We start from the raw sequence: 14,382 nt of genomic DNA, 5'->3' as shown, positions 1-14,382 counted from the left end.
CGTGAAGAACTGCAGAAAACCTTCCTCTGCCCAGTGAGTCAGCCCTGCCTAACTTCATGCGTAAGCTCTCCTCGAGTCAGCGGCAGCTCAGAGCTGCGGGTCTGTGTGCAGCCGAGATAAATTTGGGTCTAGAAGGGATGACGTAATGCTAAACCCGAGAGGTGGCTGCCTCCTCCCAGGGCTCTGGTCTCCAGGGCTGCCGACTGCCATCCCAACCTCACGGAAAAGCACCAAGCTACCCAGGTGCCCCAGATGGGAAGAAAGGGAAAGGACATGGGGAGGGGACAGCGGCAGGGGGGCAGTGTTAATCCGAGATGGCAGAATCTGGAAGTTTGTTGTTTTTTAACTCCAGTTTTTCTGGTGAGATCAGACCACTGGCAAACGCTCAAACAGCTGCACTTGACTTCCATCCTGACCCAGCTCTTCTCATAGGAAAGGGCTTCTTCCATTTTATTAAAAGCCCCTTATTTCAGCAGCCTATTTCAGTGATTATAATGGATGCATTAATCTCTTGAATGTCCTTTTCCTTCTTTCTTGCATGAACTTGGACCCAAGAAGAAATCTGCATTGCAGGACTCAGTTAATATGTACATGTAACTGGCTCCAGAGCACCCCACTTGGGGGGCATACTAGGGTGCAACTGAGAAGGTATTCTGAAGGGTTTGCTAGGGTTGTGCCAAGTGAATATTCACCCAAATGGTTTCATGGTTTATGCCATAGAAGTGTATATTACTGAACTCATTTCTCAATCCAGTCTCTATTTTTCAGTTGAGGGCACTGAAGCTCAGAGAGGCATGGTAACTTGCCCAAGGCCACACAGCTTAACTATCAAATTGATGGAGAAGGATTAGAACCCAGGCTTAAACCCTATGCTCTCTTCTCATCTCCATAATTCTTTTTCTGGTTGATTCATGTTTAAAGGGGGAATAAAACCAAAATGGAGCAAGTCGTCTTTTAAACCTGTGAAGCCCCAATCCTTTAAATATCAAGATCAAGTAACATTCCAAAACAATCTGAAAGCTGCTTTGGTTTTCTGTTCAGGTTTCATTCTTCCCTAAGAAAAAGCTACTCCCAGAATAACTCCTTCTCTACTGGTGATGAACACAAGCTCTGGGGCCACTATGGCACTTTAATTAAAAGACCACCCACCACAGACAAACTAGCTTTTGTTGTATTAAGTATTTGCCTCCATTAGGAATGCCTCCCAAATACTTTTGTCGAATTATTTTTCATCATTTGCCGCTGTCATCTGTGCCTGTAATTGTTTACACTGGTAGATTTCAGGACTTTCAGCCATAGCTGGCAATGACCTGGTCAGCCATGGTATGTTATTCTTCTGAAGCACTGCTCAATTCCACAAGTGACTATTTTGTTTAGAATTTTTGCAGCTATATTCAGAAGCAAGAATAAACTAGTTTTCCTTTGTGTTGCATTTGTCAGGTTTCAGTATGGCAAGGATCTAGTCTTTCAAGTTAGATGCAACTTGAGTTTAAAGCCTTAAAAAACAAAAAGACTGTCAGAGACTTTTTGCGGCTTCTAAGAGGATGCCCCACATTCTTGCCCCCAACCTGGGTCACCCTAACTCCCTGCCAGGAGCTGGCTTAAAGTGGCCCTGACCCCACCCCTTGGCATCACCACTTGCCTTCAGGTAGCACAAACTTGTAGAGGTTACTCTTCGGCCCCGGAAGGTCTTGGGCACTAAATCACACATTCAGCCCCTGCTGGCTCTTGCCAGGGCGCAGCCTCGGGTGCAGCGTTTATAGTAAAAAGACCAGGCTCTTGTCTGTCCAAAGACGTGGGTGATCTCACCCTCTCTTCCAGCTCTAGCATTCTGATTCTAGGACACTGGGATTCTCCAGAAAGTTCAGGACAAAATGTCAGCCTTCCAGCTGTTGGGATAAACAGAACCAACTGTGTGCATGGTTCTGGTAAGACAAAATTGGCTAGGCCAATGGTCTCGATAAAGGGCAATCCTATTTCTCCAGGGGGCTTTAGAAATGTCTTAGTATTGCAATGATTAGGGGATTCCAGTGGAATTCGGTGCATGGGAACCAAGGATGTTAAGTTTTGCAATATTCCACACTCATCTGCAAAGATCTGTGCCCCCAATAGCGCTCCTGCTAAGAAACACTAGGTCAGAAAGTTAAAGGCAGAAAACTCATTATTAATTCAACATATATTTCTTAAGTATCTATCATATGCTGGACACTATGCTGAAGATAGAATAATGAACTAAACTACTTCTGGTCCCTGTCCTCAAGGTGCTTATATTTTAGCCTGACAGACACATGATAAGTAAAACAACTGTAAATTGCAATAAGTAGCCTGGCTAAGGATTCAGTGATAAAGAGGGAGGTAGCTTTAGTGAGAGGGGGTCTGGAGAGTTACAAAGATTATCTAGGACATCTTCTCAGACTTTAAGGAGCACACAAATGTCTGAGAATGATGGTAAATGCAGATTCTGATTCAGTAGGTCTGGGCTGGGGCCTGGGAGCCCCGTGTCTGGCAAGGTTCTGGGGGATGCCAACCCTGCCGACCCCCGAATCACACTCTCTCTAAAAAGCACAGGTGAAGCCATGGCAGGCAATGACACCAAAAAAGAAACTTTTTAAAAATATATATTTATTTTTTAGTTATAGGTGGACACAATATCTTGATTTTTATGTGTATGTGGTGCTGGGGATCGAACCCAGTGCCTCACACATGGTAGGCAAGCACTCTACCTCTGAGCCACAGCCCCAGCCCAAAAAAGAAACTTCTGAAGTGCTTTAAACAAGGGAGTAATGTGGACCTGGCAATACTTAAGATCACTCTTGCTTCCTTGATCTCATTCCGGGAGAGGAAGAGGCTGGCTGGACCTACGTCGCTTGACAGGAACCAGCTGGCCCCAGTGTCACAGTTTTGCAGCCGGAGGCCTCCAGCTCATCTCTGCAGCGCACACCCGCCTCTCTCCTCTGGCTTCTCTCAAAAGCCCTTGGCTCCAACCACAGGCCAGCCCAGTTGCCCTACAAGCTGGGGCGCCCTCCAGGAGCCTAGTGTGGCCTGACAGGGTGTGGAGTCACAGCCCTGAGAACCCAACGTGCAAAGCCACAGGAGCCCTACTGGTCGGGTGAGTTCCCCAGGGGTTGCTGGGCAAGGTGGCACTGTACACGTCAGCAGCAACACCCTAGACCATCATCCTCCAGGGAAAGGGCTTCAGTGTCAGTCCCCAAAACACCACTAAGGTTTTGGCTGCCTTTTCTCTGTCTAGGACAAGCAGGGAGAAAAGGAAGTCACTCCAGGGAAGCATCCCCAAGGGACCCTCAGCCTGGACTTCCAACATTCTAGATTCTATTTCTTGCCTCTTACGAGCTTCATGCTCCCTGAGGCTTACTCCCTAACGAAGAAAGAGTGTCAGCTCCACTGTGGTCAGCAGGTGGCCTTGGGAAAGCTGGGGCTCTCCTCCTCTAGAAAATGAGGATGATTATGGCACCTGCCTCTTGGATGTGCATGAGGATTCCATTTAAAGCACTTCGCATTGTGCTGGCATATAGTAAATGCCCAGTAAAAGGGGACCATTGTCACTATTCCTTTGGAAAACAGAGAAGAGAATGCACTTATCAGCAGCCCTCTTGGGGACAGGTTATCAGACTCCCAGGAGACAGACTAGAATTGTTTATTGGTTTCTATTTGGCTAATATTTGAGCTGGAATACACAACTTGAACTGGAAGCCATACATGCTTCATTTTTTAGAATCACTTTTGGTTCTTCTAAAATTATCTGTTGCATTGAACTAAACTTTACAGCTGGTACAAAGAATGAGGGTTATATGCAAGGCACTTAGAAGTTTGGAGCTGAGAAACAGGACAGGGATGGTCGGGCTATGAATGGAAATAAGAGGGAGATGGCACAGAGACCCAAGAAGGTAGCTCTGGACCCTGAAGAAAAAAAAATCAAAGGTCATACCAGCTCCCACTTGCCATCCATGGCCAGAAACAGGTCTGCCCTCCACTTCAGTACAACAGCCTACCTCGTCCAAACCATCTTCACTCGGTGTCCTTGATAATGGCAGTAAAGATACAGAGTGAAATATTTCAGATAGTGGGCAATCCAGATCCCCCTTTTGGGCTTCAGTTTGAACTTCCCAATCTCCTTCTCCTTCAGGACAGTGTTGATCTTTCTAATTTGGCTGTGTTTAAATCTCCTTAGCAGACACTGGAGCTGGATATTAGAGGTATGTGACTAAGGGCATCTTGTATGGGAGAGTGGGCTCCACAGTAAGTGGAATGGACACTCCTCCAAGGGCAGGAGGCCCCATTTGTAAAGAACTGAGAGCAGAATGTGTTTATTTACAAGGCTGCTTACATGGTACTTGGATTCCTAAGCTCGGGCAGTTTTTAAGTCAGGTCTGTAGAAATTACAAGGACAAACCCAAAAATGTAAAACATTTTAAACACTGGACTAGGGAGGGGGGGCAGCAAGGAAAAGGATTACTCCTTTTAGAAATCCAGGATAAGTTTACATCCTATCTGTGCTAATGGTTAGAACCAAACACACAAAGCCTAAGTCAACCGCCATTTCATACTATGGGGGCTCTAGGTAAGAAAACGGAATTTCCAAAACCCGGCACTGGGATGGAGTCCGCACTCCATGAGGGCAGGACAATACTGCCAGGACCAGCAAGTATGTGCTTCTTAAATACCCATTTAATCACCAAATGAGAAACAAAAACAAAAAAAAAAAAATGCACAGAACAAATTTAGAGAGAGATACTGGCATGCAGCCTAATTCTACAACTTATCAAAGAAGTTGTTGCAATAACCTTTTCAAGACAATATTTCTAATCTAAATTTTATAAAAAAGGGATTCTGTTTGCATATATTTCCAGGAAATTTATTGCTCAAAGCAAGGGCCACCTGAACTTTCAAAATGCTTCATAAGGAGTTCATACGTACAGCATTCTGCCAAGATGTCAGAAAGGAGGAGCCTTTAGCCCAGAATAATGATGGCAAGTGCCCATTAGTTTGGCCAGAGAAATCAAGTCTGACGGTGACAGCCTTAACACCTCTGTCCAGGCCCCCTAGGGACAATGATATCACAGACAATTGCTTTCCTTAAATTTAGCACAAAACTCAGATAGCAGGTGTCTGTTCCTGCAGAACTGAAGTCAGGTTCTCCCCCACCCCAACCCCCTACCCCTGCCTCAGTATGAGTTCTGAACACCCACCATCTTCAGAAGGAGGCCTCCTTGGGAAGATTGAATTCCTCCTCCTTAGTTAGGATTTGGGGTAATGCGGTCATTACTGTCACCACCTTCTGGCTCCTCCCCATCCCCCATATGTAAAAGAAAATATTTTTCTAAGTATGGCAAATTCAAATTAGCTTCATTTTGAAAGACCATTAAGAATGTTGCAATGACCTCAGCAACAACCGGTCACACCCTGGGATCAGTAAACCAGGCTGGAGAATTGCTGACTTTATGAGCACCTGACCTGTAAAACAAAAGCTGTTTGGGGCTCTGTCTGTGACCCATTCTCATATCAGGCAGGAGGGACCTGGTTCTGTCTCTGCTGTGTTACCTTGAATGAGCTACTGTCCCTCTCTGGGCCTCCTCCTCCTTGCCTGTTTAGAGAGGGTGACAGAAGCTCTGTGACCTCAGGGGCTCCTTCTGGTTCTGATGCTCAGTTTTACCACCTGCCTCCTTTAAACAGGAAACCCAAAATGGAAAGGAAGAAAGGATGGGAAAAGGAGAGGATGGTACAGAAGGCAGACTGTCATAAGCCTCCCCCATTCCTGCCTACTGAGAATTGCTTACTTCACTCTGCAAGAAGATTTCAATTTCTTGCTGGGTTATTGCTTTTTTACTTTTTTCTCCTTTCTTTCTTTCTTTCTTTTTTTTTAACCTCAAAAGCCACAAAACCACAACTCACCTCCCCAAAGCTGGTCACTTGGAAGCCAGAGCTGTCGGGGGTTGGGTGTGTCAGGCCTGACATACTGGTGGTATCTAAGTGAAGACCAAGCCAGGGCAAGCATGTGCTTCTCCTCCAGAAACCCGGTTTAAATCAATATTTATCCAACTGTATTTATAGAAAGCAGTGGTGGTAAGGAGGAGGGGGTGGGGTGGGGAGGCAGGGGGATCTAAAACAGAAAAAGCCACAATGACTGATGCAAATCTTTGTGGCCAATTCCATTTCTGCAGGGCCTGGTTTTTTTGCCTTTTTTTTTTTTTTTTTTTTTAAGGGAAAAGACCCGGCTTTTGATGAACCTGCTGTTGGCCCCAGTACCATAGCAACAGCCCCAAGTTCTCTAATATGCCCAGAGGATAGACTTGGGAAAAGCTGCGGGAGGGGGTGTTGTTTCCTAGGAACCCTAAACTTGAGTTACGGCCAGACGGGTTGACGGACTCAGAAAAATAAAAAAAACCCTCTCTGGCTGGCTATTCTGTGGCCAACCTCACTTCCAAGCCTTTTCTAAGCAAGGTGTATTGCAGGAAGACCTTGGACAATCAACAGGGTGTTCCAAATACCAGCTCTGTTTCACGTTGCTGGGTGACCTTGAGCAAGTCATTTCACCCATTTGGACTTCATTCCTTGGCTGTAAAATGAGCACACGTGTGTCTAGTTAAGACTGCAGGCTCTGGAATTGGAGGCCTAGGTTGCAAGTTCAGCTCTGCCACTTACTAACCATGTGACCTTTGGGAAAATTACCAGCACCCCTGGCAACCTCCTTGGTTACCTCCTCTGTAAAATGGGGATAATAGAACTGCACGCATCATAGGCTTGCTGTGAAAACTGGAGGAGGTGGCCCGCGTTCAGCTTTATATTGAGTATACAGTCCGTGCTCAATCAATGGCAGCCAGTACTTATATTATACAATGCAAGTAGCTGCTGTTGCTGCATGATGGTGTCTTCTTCATTTCCTGCAGTTTCACCTCTAGATTTTTGCCAGGACATCCCCCAAATGAAAATTCCCACTTCTGGGGTGTGCCCATGGGACAGCATGTGGGTTAGAGACAGAAGATTCATAAGCAGCTACTGTTTTCCCTTGGTACCTGAGGGAATCTCCTTTTCCCCCCAAAGCAAGAATGACCCAATTCAGCTTGCCTAACTTCCAAAGGCCTTGTCCCCACTCCCTACATCCCCTTCCTAGTCCCTGGAAGCTCTGGGACTCTGAAAGTCACAGTGATATGCTCAAAAGTCTACCTTTGGCATTGACCACTGGGCAGAGATAATACTTAAATCGGGGGAAAAGAAAGTTGAATACAGGGATCACAATTTAAGAGGCAGAGGAAATAGAGACCGATTTAACTATGCTCTTCACACAAGTCTCCTAAGAACAAATACCCTGTTCCTCCATGCACACCATAAATCAACCCACAGAGTTAGCAGAAAAAAGCAATCACACATAGTAGATGCTCAATCCATAATTGTGGAATGAATTAATTCATCATAAAATGCACCCCCTGCAGAAGTGTGACCCAATTGAGTGTTACTTGCCACCAAAGCCCTCCATGTTAGCGTAAGTCGCACCAGCGCCCTGCTTTCTAAGCCAGTCAACTTACTCCTTCTCAGGTTTTTGCTAAGGACAAAATGCAGTTTCAGCTCTCTAAGTCTGACCCATCATCTCACAGGCCCTGGTCTTATCAACCAATGGCACTCAGAGATCAGTATTTCCAACTCTTCTCCGAGTCTTCAGAAAATCTGTTATGTTCCCTGGCCTTCTAACCTGATCACCATGCCAGAGCCAGGAAAGGACAAATCCAACCAATCAAGAAATTTATATCAAGTGTCTACTTGTATGCCCAGTGTCATATTATATATAACAGGTGACATAAACTGAAATACGGTAGTTGATCTTTTCCCTTAAGATACTAATAATCTTCCTGTGAGGATAAAGCCAACGCACAGGAAGCAAGTAGAGAATTACATGGTAATGGCTGCCAAAGCTCAGAGAAGTTACTATTTATTCAGCACCTATTATATTTCAGGTACTCTTTTAAATGTCTAAAACGGTGCTTCCTTTAGTTGTTTAGCAGTGATGAGGTGCTATTATTATGTCCATTTTACAAATGGAACCTCAGAGAGGCTAAGTAACTTGTGTACAAGGTCACACAGCCAGTAAATAGCAGAGTAGAAATCTAGGTTCCTGTTCCATATGACTGCAAAGCTTTCACTCTCTCACCTCTCTGATCCAAGAAATAGAGCCAAGTGGGCTGAAATAGCAGGGAGGCCTCATGGAGCAGGTGGGAACTGACCTAAGTTTCAAAGGGAGGGTATGAGATAGAAAACCCAGGGGAGTGAGAGAAGGAGGGTATTCTAAACAGAAGGAGGAGTCTGAGTCAAGCACAGAGACATGACTGTGAAGTCTGCTTGCTGGTGGACCTGCTGGACAGGAGCAGAGGTTTCATGGTTGGGCAGAGGAGATTAAGTCAGGAAGGCAGGGTGGGGCCAAGTGACACCACACAGTGGCAACTCCCAACAGCAGCTTCCTCCACTAGGAGGAAGAGGCTGCTGTGTAGCCTATCTGTGCCCTTCCTAACACTCCACCCCCCAACTCAGGTAATCCACTCCAGAGAGCCACACAACCTTGGGCTTTCTGCTCCCATTCTAATCATCCTTCCCTATCTTAAGTGTTGCCTCCAAAGCCACTGTCCCCAGACACTGGGAAGCTAGTTTCTCTTCTCTAGACTGTATCTGTTCTCATAGCTATGAAACAGCTTTTTTGCATGTAACATCCCTTTTGTAAACCTCTTCTTCCCTTTTAGTTTTAACCTTTTCCAAAGCAGGAACTAAACTTGTTTCTAATTATTAGTCCTTAATTGCCTCCCTTCCACTGGATTCCACAAGCATATAGGTGATGATGCCATAGGTATGTTTACTTACATATACGTTCTGAATTTGTGATAACAGGGTCACAGCCTTCATGACTAATATTTCTGGAGGCCTTCAACTGGAGCTTCCTAAGTATTCATATCAGTTTGGCATTTGAGGAGAATGTACCTGCATTTCCTAGGAAATCCCTTACCTGGCTCACCGAGGATGGTCAACACTGAGTAACTCAATTTGAACCCCTTTCCCAAGAAAACTCACCCTATCTACTGGAAATAGTTCAGCGCTGTGGCCACAGCTTGGTGAACACTCCTAGTAAGGAAACCTCAAGGAGGCAATGAAAAGCAGTTCTGGCTACAATGGAAAATAAGGCAAGTTCCTGCCAAGTGACTACTTTGCAAACAGTAAAAACGGAACTTGGTGAACTCATGACCGGGGGCTATCGGTGCATCTCGAGAAGGTCTCATAGAACCCGAAATGGAAGGGCCAACATTAGTCTCTGGGGAGAAAAGCGTCCCTTTAAGAAGCGACTGGACCAGCTGGCTGCACTACAGCTCCCAGAGATTTCCTGGCCAGCATCCTGGCCCCGCCCCCCAGTCTCCGGCCTCAGCAACGCGTGACGTCATACGAGAGTGAGGCTGCGGATTGGCTGGACGACGCAGCTAGGTCAAGTCCAGTCGGAGGAAAGAAGTTTGTCTCCATGTGGAAACCATGTGTCTCGAGCTGGGAGGGGGAGGAGGAGGAGGCGGAGAAACTGAGATCAAGTGATTACAGGGGAACTCGCTGAAATGAAGGCGGAGAGGTTGTGCACCTGAGCCGGCCAGCAATGCCCTTTGCAGTAGTGACCTATAAAGAAGATGCACAACAAACAAAACCTGAGCACCCCCCACACCATCTTACTAACTAAAGAGCTAGGGTCCTTGCTTCCTTCCCAAAACTAGGGACCTGGGAATTGCTGGAATCCTATCCGAACGCCTAGATCCCTCTCCCTCCCCCAACAACTGAATGATGTAAGCGTTTCGGAAAGCAGAGCTCTGGAGCAAAACAAGCCCCGCGCGCGCGGAGCGACCCGCAGTGCCCGAGCCCGGCGCACGCACGACCCGCCCCCCGACTCGCGTTATTGCTGTGCACACGCGGACCGCCGTGACGCGCGGGCATTGTGTGCAGCCAGCAGAAAACAACGGCGAGCGCCGCCAGCGCGAAGAAGCGCCCCCAATAAAACGAGATAGATGTAGGGCCCGCCGTTTTCCGTACCGGGAGACCAAGACCTGGGGGCGGGGGGAGAATGGGGAGGACAAGTGGCCCCCGTGGGCAGCTCCAGTTTGCCGCGGGGATAATAGAGGGTCCTGCGGGTGGTCGCTGGAGTTTGCTGGACAACACCCCCCATCTTCGAGAGCTGTTGGGGAGCGGGCGAGGGCCTGGAGCCGGGCCCCTGCAGCGGAGCCCAACATAGTGCAGCGCCCCACGCTCTCGGGGAAATCTGGGGGCCGTTGGCATCACGTCATTTACAGCCAAACAGCGGTGGCGAAAAGAGCCGAGAGAGCTAAAAATACTCCCTTGGGGAGCCTGCCGAAGGCGGGGGGCTGCGGGGCCGAGGGGCTGATTACGTACACGAAGTTGACTTTGACTGGGGCGCTAAGGCTCCCGACCCCCTCTGGGGGGCTGGCAGGTTGGCAGCGCTGGTGCTTCGGGAGAGGGGCCGGGAAAAAGCCCCTTGGCTTCACCGGCCTCTAGAGCCCCGCTCGACCGCCGCGGGCCCTCCCCACACGGGGCAGCCCGGCCCGGCGCGCCCGGCTTTCTGCTTACGTGACTGGTGGCCACGCCGGAGCCCCGGCACCGGGTAAACAAGGAGGTGGCGGCGGCGAGGGCGGCGGGGGGGTGGGGTGGGGCGGAGGGAGGTCTCCGATTGTCTGCGGGTGCGAAAGGGGGGGGGGGGCGCGGGACGCTGAGGAAGCTCTGGCCGCCTCCTCAATACGCCTCGCTGGGGTATGTTGGGGGGCAAGCCAGGTTCGCTACACACTGCCAAGGTGCCCTCTTTGGGTGCACTCCCAGCCAGGGCCGGCGCCACGGGACAGACTCCAGAGACCGGGAACCCGGGAGGGGACGGCTAAAGAAATCGCGCCCCTCCCCCTGCAACAAAAGCAAACACACCAAACAAAACCACGTCTTCACCCAGCTCCCCATCAGCTCTCGCTTTTCAGAAACTATCCTCCAGATGAATGCACCCACACACACACACACACACATACACACACACACACCCTTAATAATCTCCCAGCGACTCGGTTACACAGCCTGCGATGCACCTCTCTCGCAACCCAAGCATTCCGAGAAAACAGGCGAGAAGAGAAAGAAAAGAACGCACCACCGACCTCCCAACACAAAAATCCTTGTTTTGGTCTTACAACGTCTGCACAATTGCACTGCCATCACACCGTTACTATACCCCTGAAGGCCTGGAGTGTCGGTCAGCGATGATGTTTTTGTATTTGAGGGTTGTTGTTATGTTGGGCTGGGGGGGGGGGTGCAAGATCTGACACGTTGCAATCGGATTTCTCTCTCTTGCTTGCTCTCTTGCTCGCTCTCTCATGTCTCATTGATCATCCTACTTGTTCGGACAGATTAAACATCCCAGTTTCCTTCTGTCTGTCGTTCTATCTGTCTTGGCCCCTTCTTCCTTTTCCTAGCTATTATTCTGAGGACGGTGTTGGAGACGCCGCACACGCGTGCCCCGGTAAAGGCTGTGAGTCTACTGCCTGGGGAGAGCTGGGGACTCGCTGGCAGTGACAAAAATGAAACAAACAAATACAAAAAGGAAGCTAGGCCTGGGTGGAGTTCTCAGCACCCCCCCCCCCGCAACACACCGCAACACTCTCCACCTGAATCTGGGGGTCGGGGGACAGTAAAAATCGACCCTGGAAGGGGTTTGCCTTGCTCGCTCTGCGCGCTCACTCGGGAGTTCTCTCCCGAAAAATAAAGAAATCGCACACAACAGCCCACACCTTCTTCCCCAACTATTGTTTCTGTGAGATTTCAAAGTTTCCTCCTAGCCACGTCTCCCTCGCCAAGTTTCCCCAGCGCAGGACAGCGGGTCCGCGGCGAGCTGCTGGAGCGGTCTGGCCCTGCCGGCCTGTTTCTTTGGGGGCTGGGGGCAGTGGCACACCAGGGCAACGGAGGCGGGGGGGGGGGCTGTGTCCGTGGACCTGACGGCCTGAGCTCAGTCCTCCTGCGAGTGGGGAGGAAAACCCGACAGAAGGGAGAGCCAGAGCCCGAGCCCACGGCGTGGGTAGCTGCCTGGTGGCAGTGGTGGTGGTGGTTGTTATTGTTTTAGCGTGTCTGTGCGTTTTCTTTCTGGAACCCCTGAGCTTGCTACGGTCTCCAACTTTCGGCTTCTAATCCCCACCCAACCCAGGAACGAGCAACAGAAAAACAACACTTGTCTGCCCAAGAAGGCTCCGAGGAGGTGGGGGGGGGGGGGGAAGGCGACCTCGAAGAGATGAGCTCTCGGCTCAGTTGTCAGCAAACAACAACACTCCCCCGCTCCGCTACGGGGCTGTCCTCGCAGCCTGCCGGAGACGGACAGACCAACGCACGGACAGGCCCCCCTCTCCCCTCACTAGTCTTTGTTACATCTTTAGCAGCTTTGTGCGTGCGTGCGTGTCCTTTCTCCGGTGTCACCGGCTTTACTGCCGAGGGTTGATGTGTGTGTTGGGGAGGAGGGGCGCGGGCCGAGCAGGCGACAGGGGTCGCCCAAGTGGGCGAGAAAGAAAGAGCAGGGAGCGGAGGAGGAGCCGGGGCCCCCAAACTTACTTTTGTTTTCTTTCTCGATCTGCTCCAGGTAGCTGGCGGCCTCGAGCAGAATCTGCACGTTCTGCAGAAAAGTGTTGATGTGCTTCTCCATCGAGTTCTCGCTGGTGTTGAAAATGTCCGAGAAGGGGCACCTGGGCTTGGCCCCCGCCGGCTCCTCCGGCTGGGCCGGGGGCTGGGGCGCGGCCGCGGCCAGGGGCGCGGCGGGGGCCAGCCCCGCGCCCTCGCAGCGCGCCTCCTTGCGCGGCCGCCCGCGTTTGCCCATGGAGGACCGGGGGTCCGCCGAGCTCGTCCTCTTACGGGGCTTCGCGGCCGGGCCGAGCTCTGGGGCCCCAGGGAGACCCGGCCTGCTGAAGCGGAGGAGGCGCCGGGGCGAGGAGCCGGCCTGACTTCCAGAGCCTCGCTGCGTGCAGTTGTGTGTGTGAGTGTGTGTGAGTGTGTCTCTGTCTCGCGCTGTGGGTCTGTGTGTATGGGAGATTGAATGAACCTACAGGACAGACGGAGGCGCTCTGGTGCCTGGGTCCTAGTGCGAGACTGTCACCATCCGACCGGTCAAAATAAAAGGTGGAGACAAGCGAGGCCGGGACCGCCCCCTGTCTGAATCCGCACCCTTCTCCGCCTCTCCCCAAATCTTAGCGCAAGTAGAGCTCTGTATTTTGATGAGAATGGAAAAAAATACCTGATATCTCTAGTGCGCACCTGCCTAAAACATTTTTTTCTTCCCAGAAAAAAATAGTATCTCGGGGCCAGGGTTGTGGTTCAGTGGTAGAGTGCTTGCCTAGCATGCACGAGGCACTGGTTTCGATCCTCAGCACCACATAAATGTAGAATAAAGATATTGTGTCCACCTAAAACTAAAAAATAAATATTAAAAAAAATAATATCTCCAAAAGCATCCAGCACAGTGCCTGGCACTCAGTAAGTCCCCCCAAAATGGTAGCTGCTATGAATTTTTAAATATATTTTTGAATTTATTTATTTTATTTTTAATTAACTTATTTATTTATTTTTTATTTTTTTTTAATTATTTTTATTTATTTTTCCTTTTCATTTTGCTGTACTGGGAATCCAGGAACACCCTACTACTGAACTACGTTTTTTTAAATTTTATTTATTTTAACTTTATTTATTTATTTTCTTTTAGTTATAGTTGGGCACAATACCTTTATTTTATTTATTTATTTATTTATTTATTTATTTATTTATTTATTTATTTTTATGTGATGCTGAGGATCCAACCCAGCACCTTGCACATGCTAGGTGAACATTCTAAGGCTGAGCTACAACCCCACCCCACCCCCACTAAGCTACATTTTTATTTTTCATTTTTGAGATAGGGTCTTGCTAAATTGCAGAAGCTGGTTCAAACTTGCTTCTGCCTCAGTCTCCCTTGTAGTTGGGATTACATGTTGGCCACAACATTCAGTTTTTTTCTTTACTTCTTTTTCAATAAAGGCCCAATTCAAATGAGAAGAATTGAATTATATAATTAAAACTCCTTTCCCCATTCTGCTCTCATACACACATGCACAGAGGCACCTGTGTTGTGTCTTCACACAGCTAAATGAAATCCCAGGCCTCCCAAGTCCAGGTTACAGATTTACTCACTCCTTTGCAACCCTTAAAATGCAAAGTTATTTTGCAGGGAAGAGGAGGAGATGTAAGCATCTCTGCAAGTCCTCTGCCTAGCCTCTGCCCAGCTGTACAAAGCTCACACCCCAGCACCTCCACACTTGACTCCCTTTTATTTGTCAGAGGGGCACAAAG

At 49.0% G+C, this 14,382-nt stretch overlaps 1 protein-coding gene across 3 annotated transcripts in view; it reads right to left on the bottom strand.

Annotated features, from left to right (window-relative positions):
• Positions 1-13,083, bottom strand: part of Mxi1 (MAX interactor 1, dimerization protein) — a 72,395-nt gene extending 59,312 nt beyond the window's left edge. For 2 of the 3 annotated variants that reach the window (XM_076834281.1, XM_076834282.1), the window contains exon 1: positions 12,619-13,083. In XM_076834281.1, the coding sequence (XP_076690396.1) occupies positions 12,619-12,880 (262 nt within the window). In that variant the 5' untranslated portion in view covers positions 12,881-13,083. Of the gene's footprint in view, positions 1-10,419; positions 10,587-12,618 lie in introns of those variants that run through there. The other variant, XM_076834284.1, reaches the window with a different exon arrangement.
• Positions 13,084-14,382: the final 1,299 nt, after the last annotated feature.

This window comes from Callospermophilus lateralis, chromosome 15 (assembly GCF_048772815.1).
Source record: "Callospermophilus lateralis isolate mCalLat2 chromosome 15, mCalLat2.hap1, whole genome shotgun sequence".
NCBI lineage: Eukaryota > Metazoa > Chordata > Mammalia > Rodentia > Sciuridae > Callospermophilus > Callospermophilus lateralis.
This window is presented reverse-complemented; position numbering and strand designations above follow the sequence as displayed.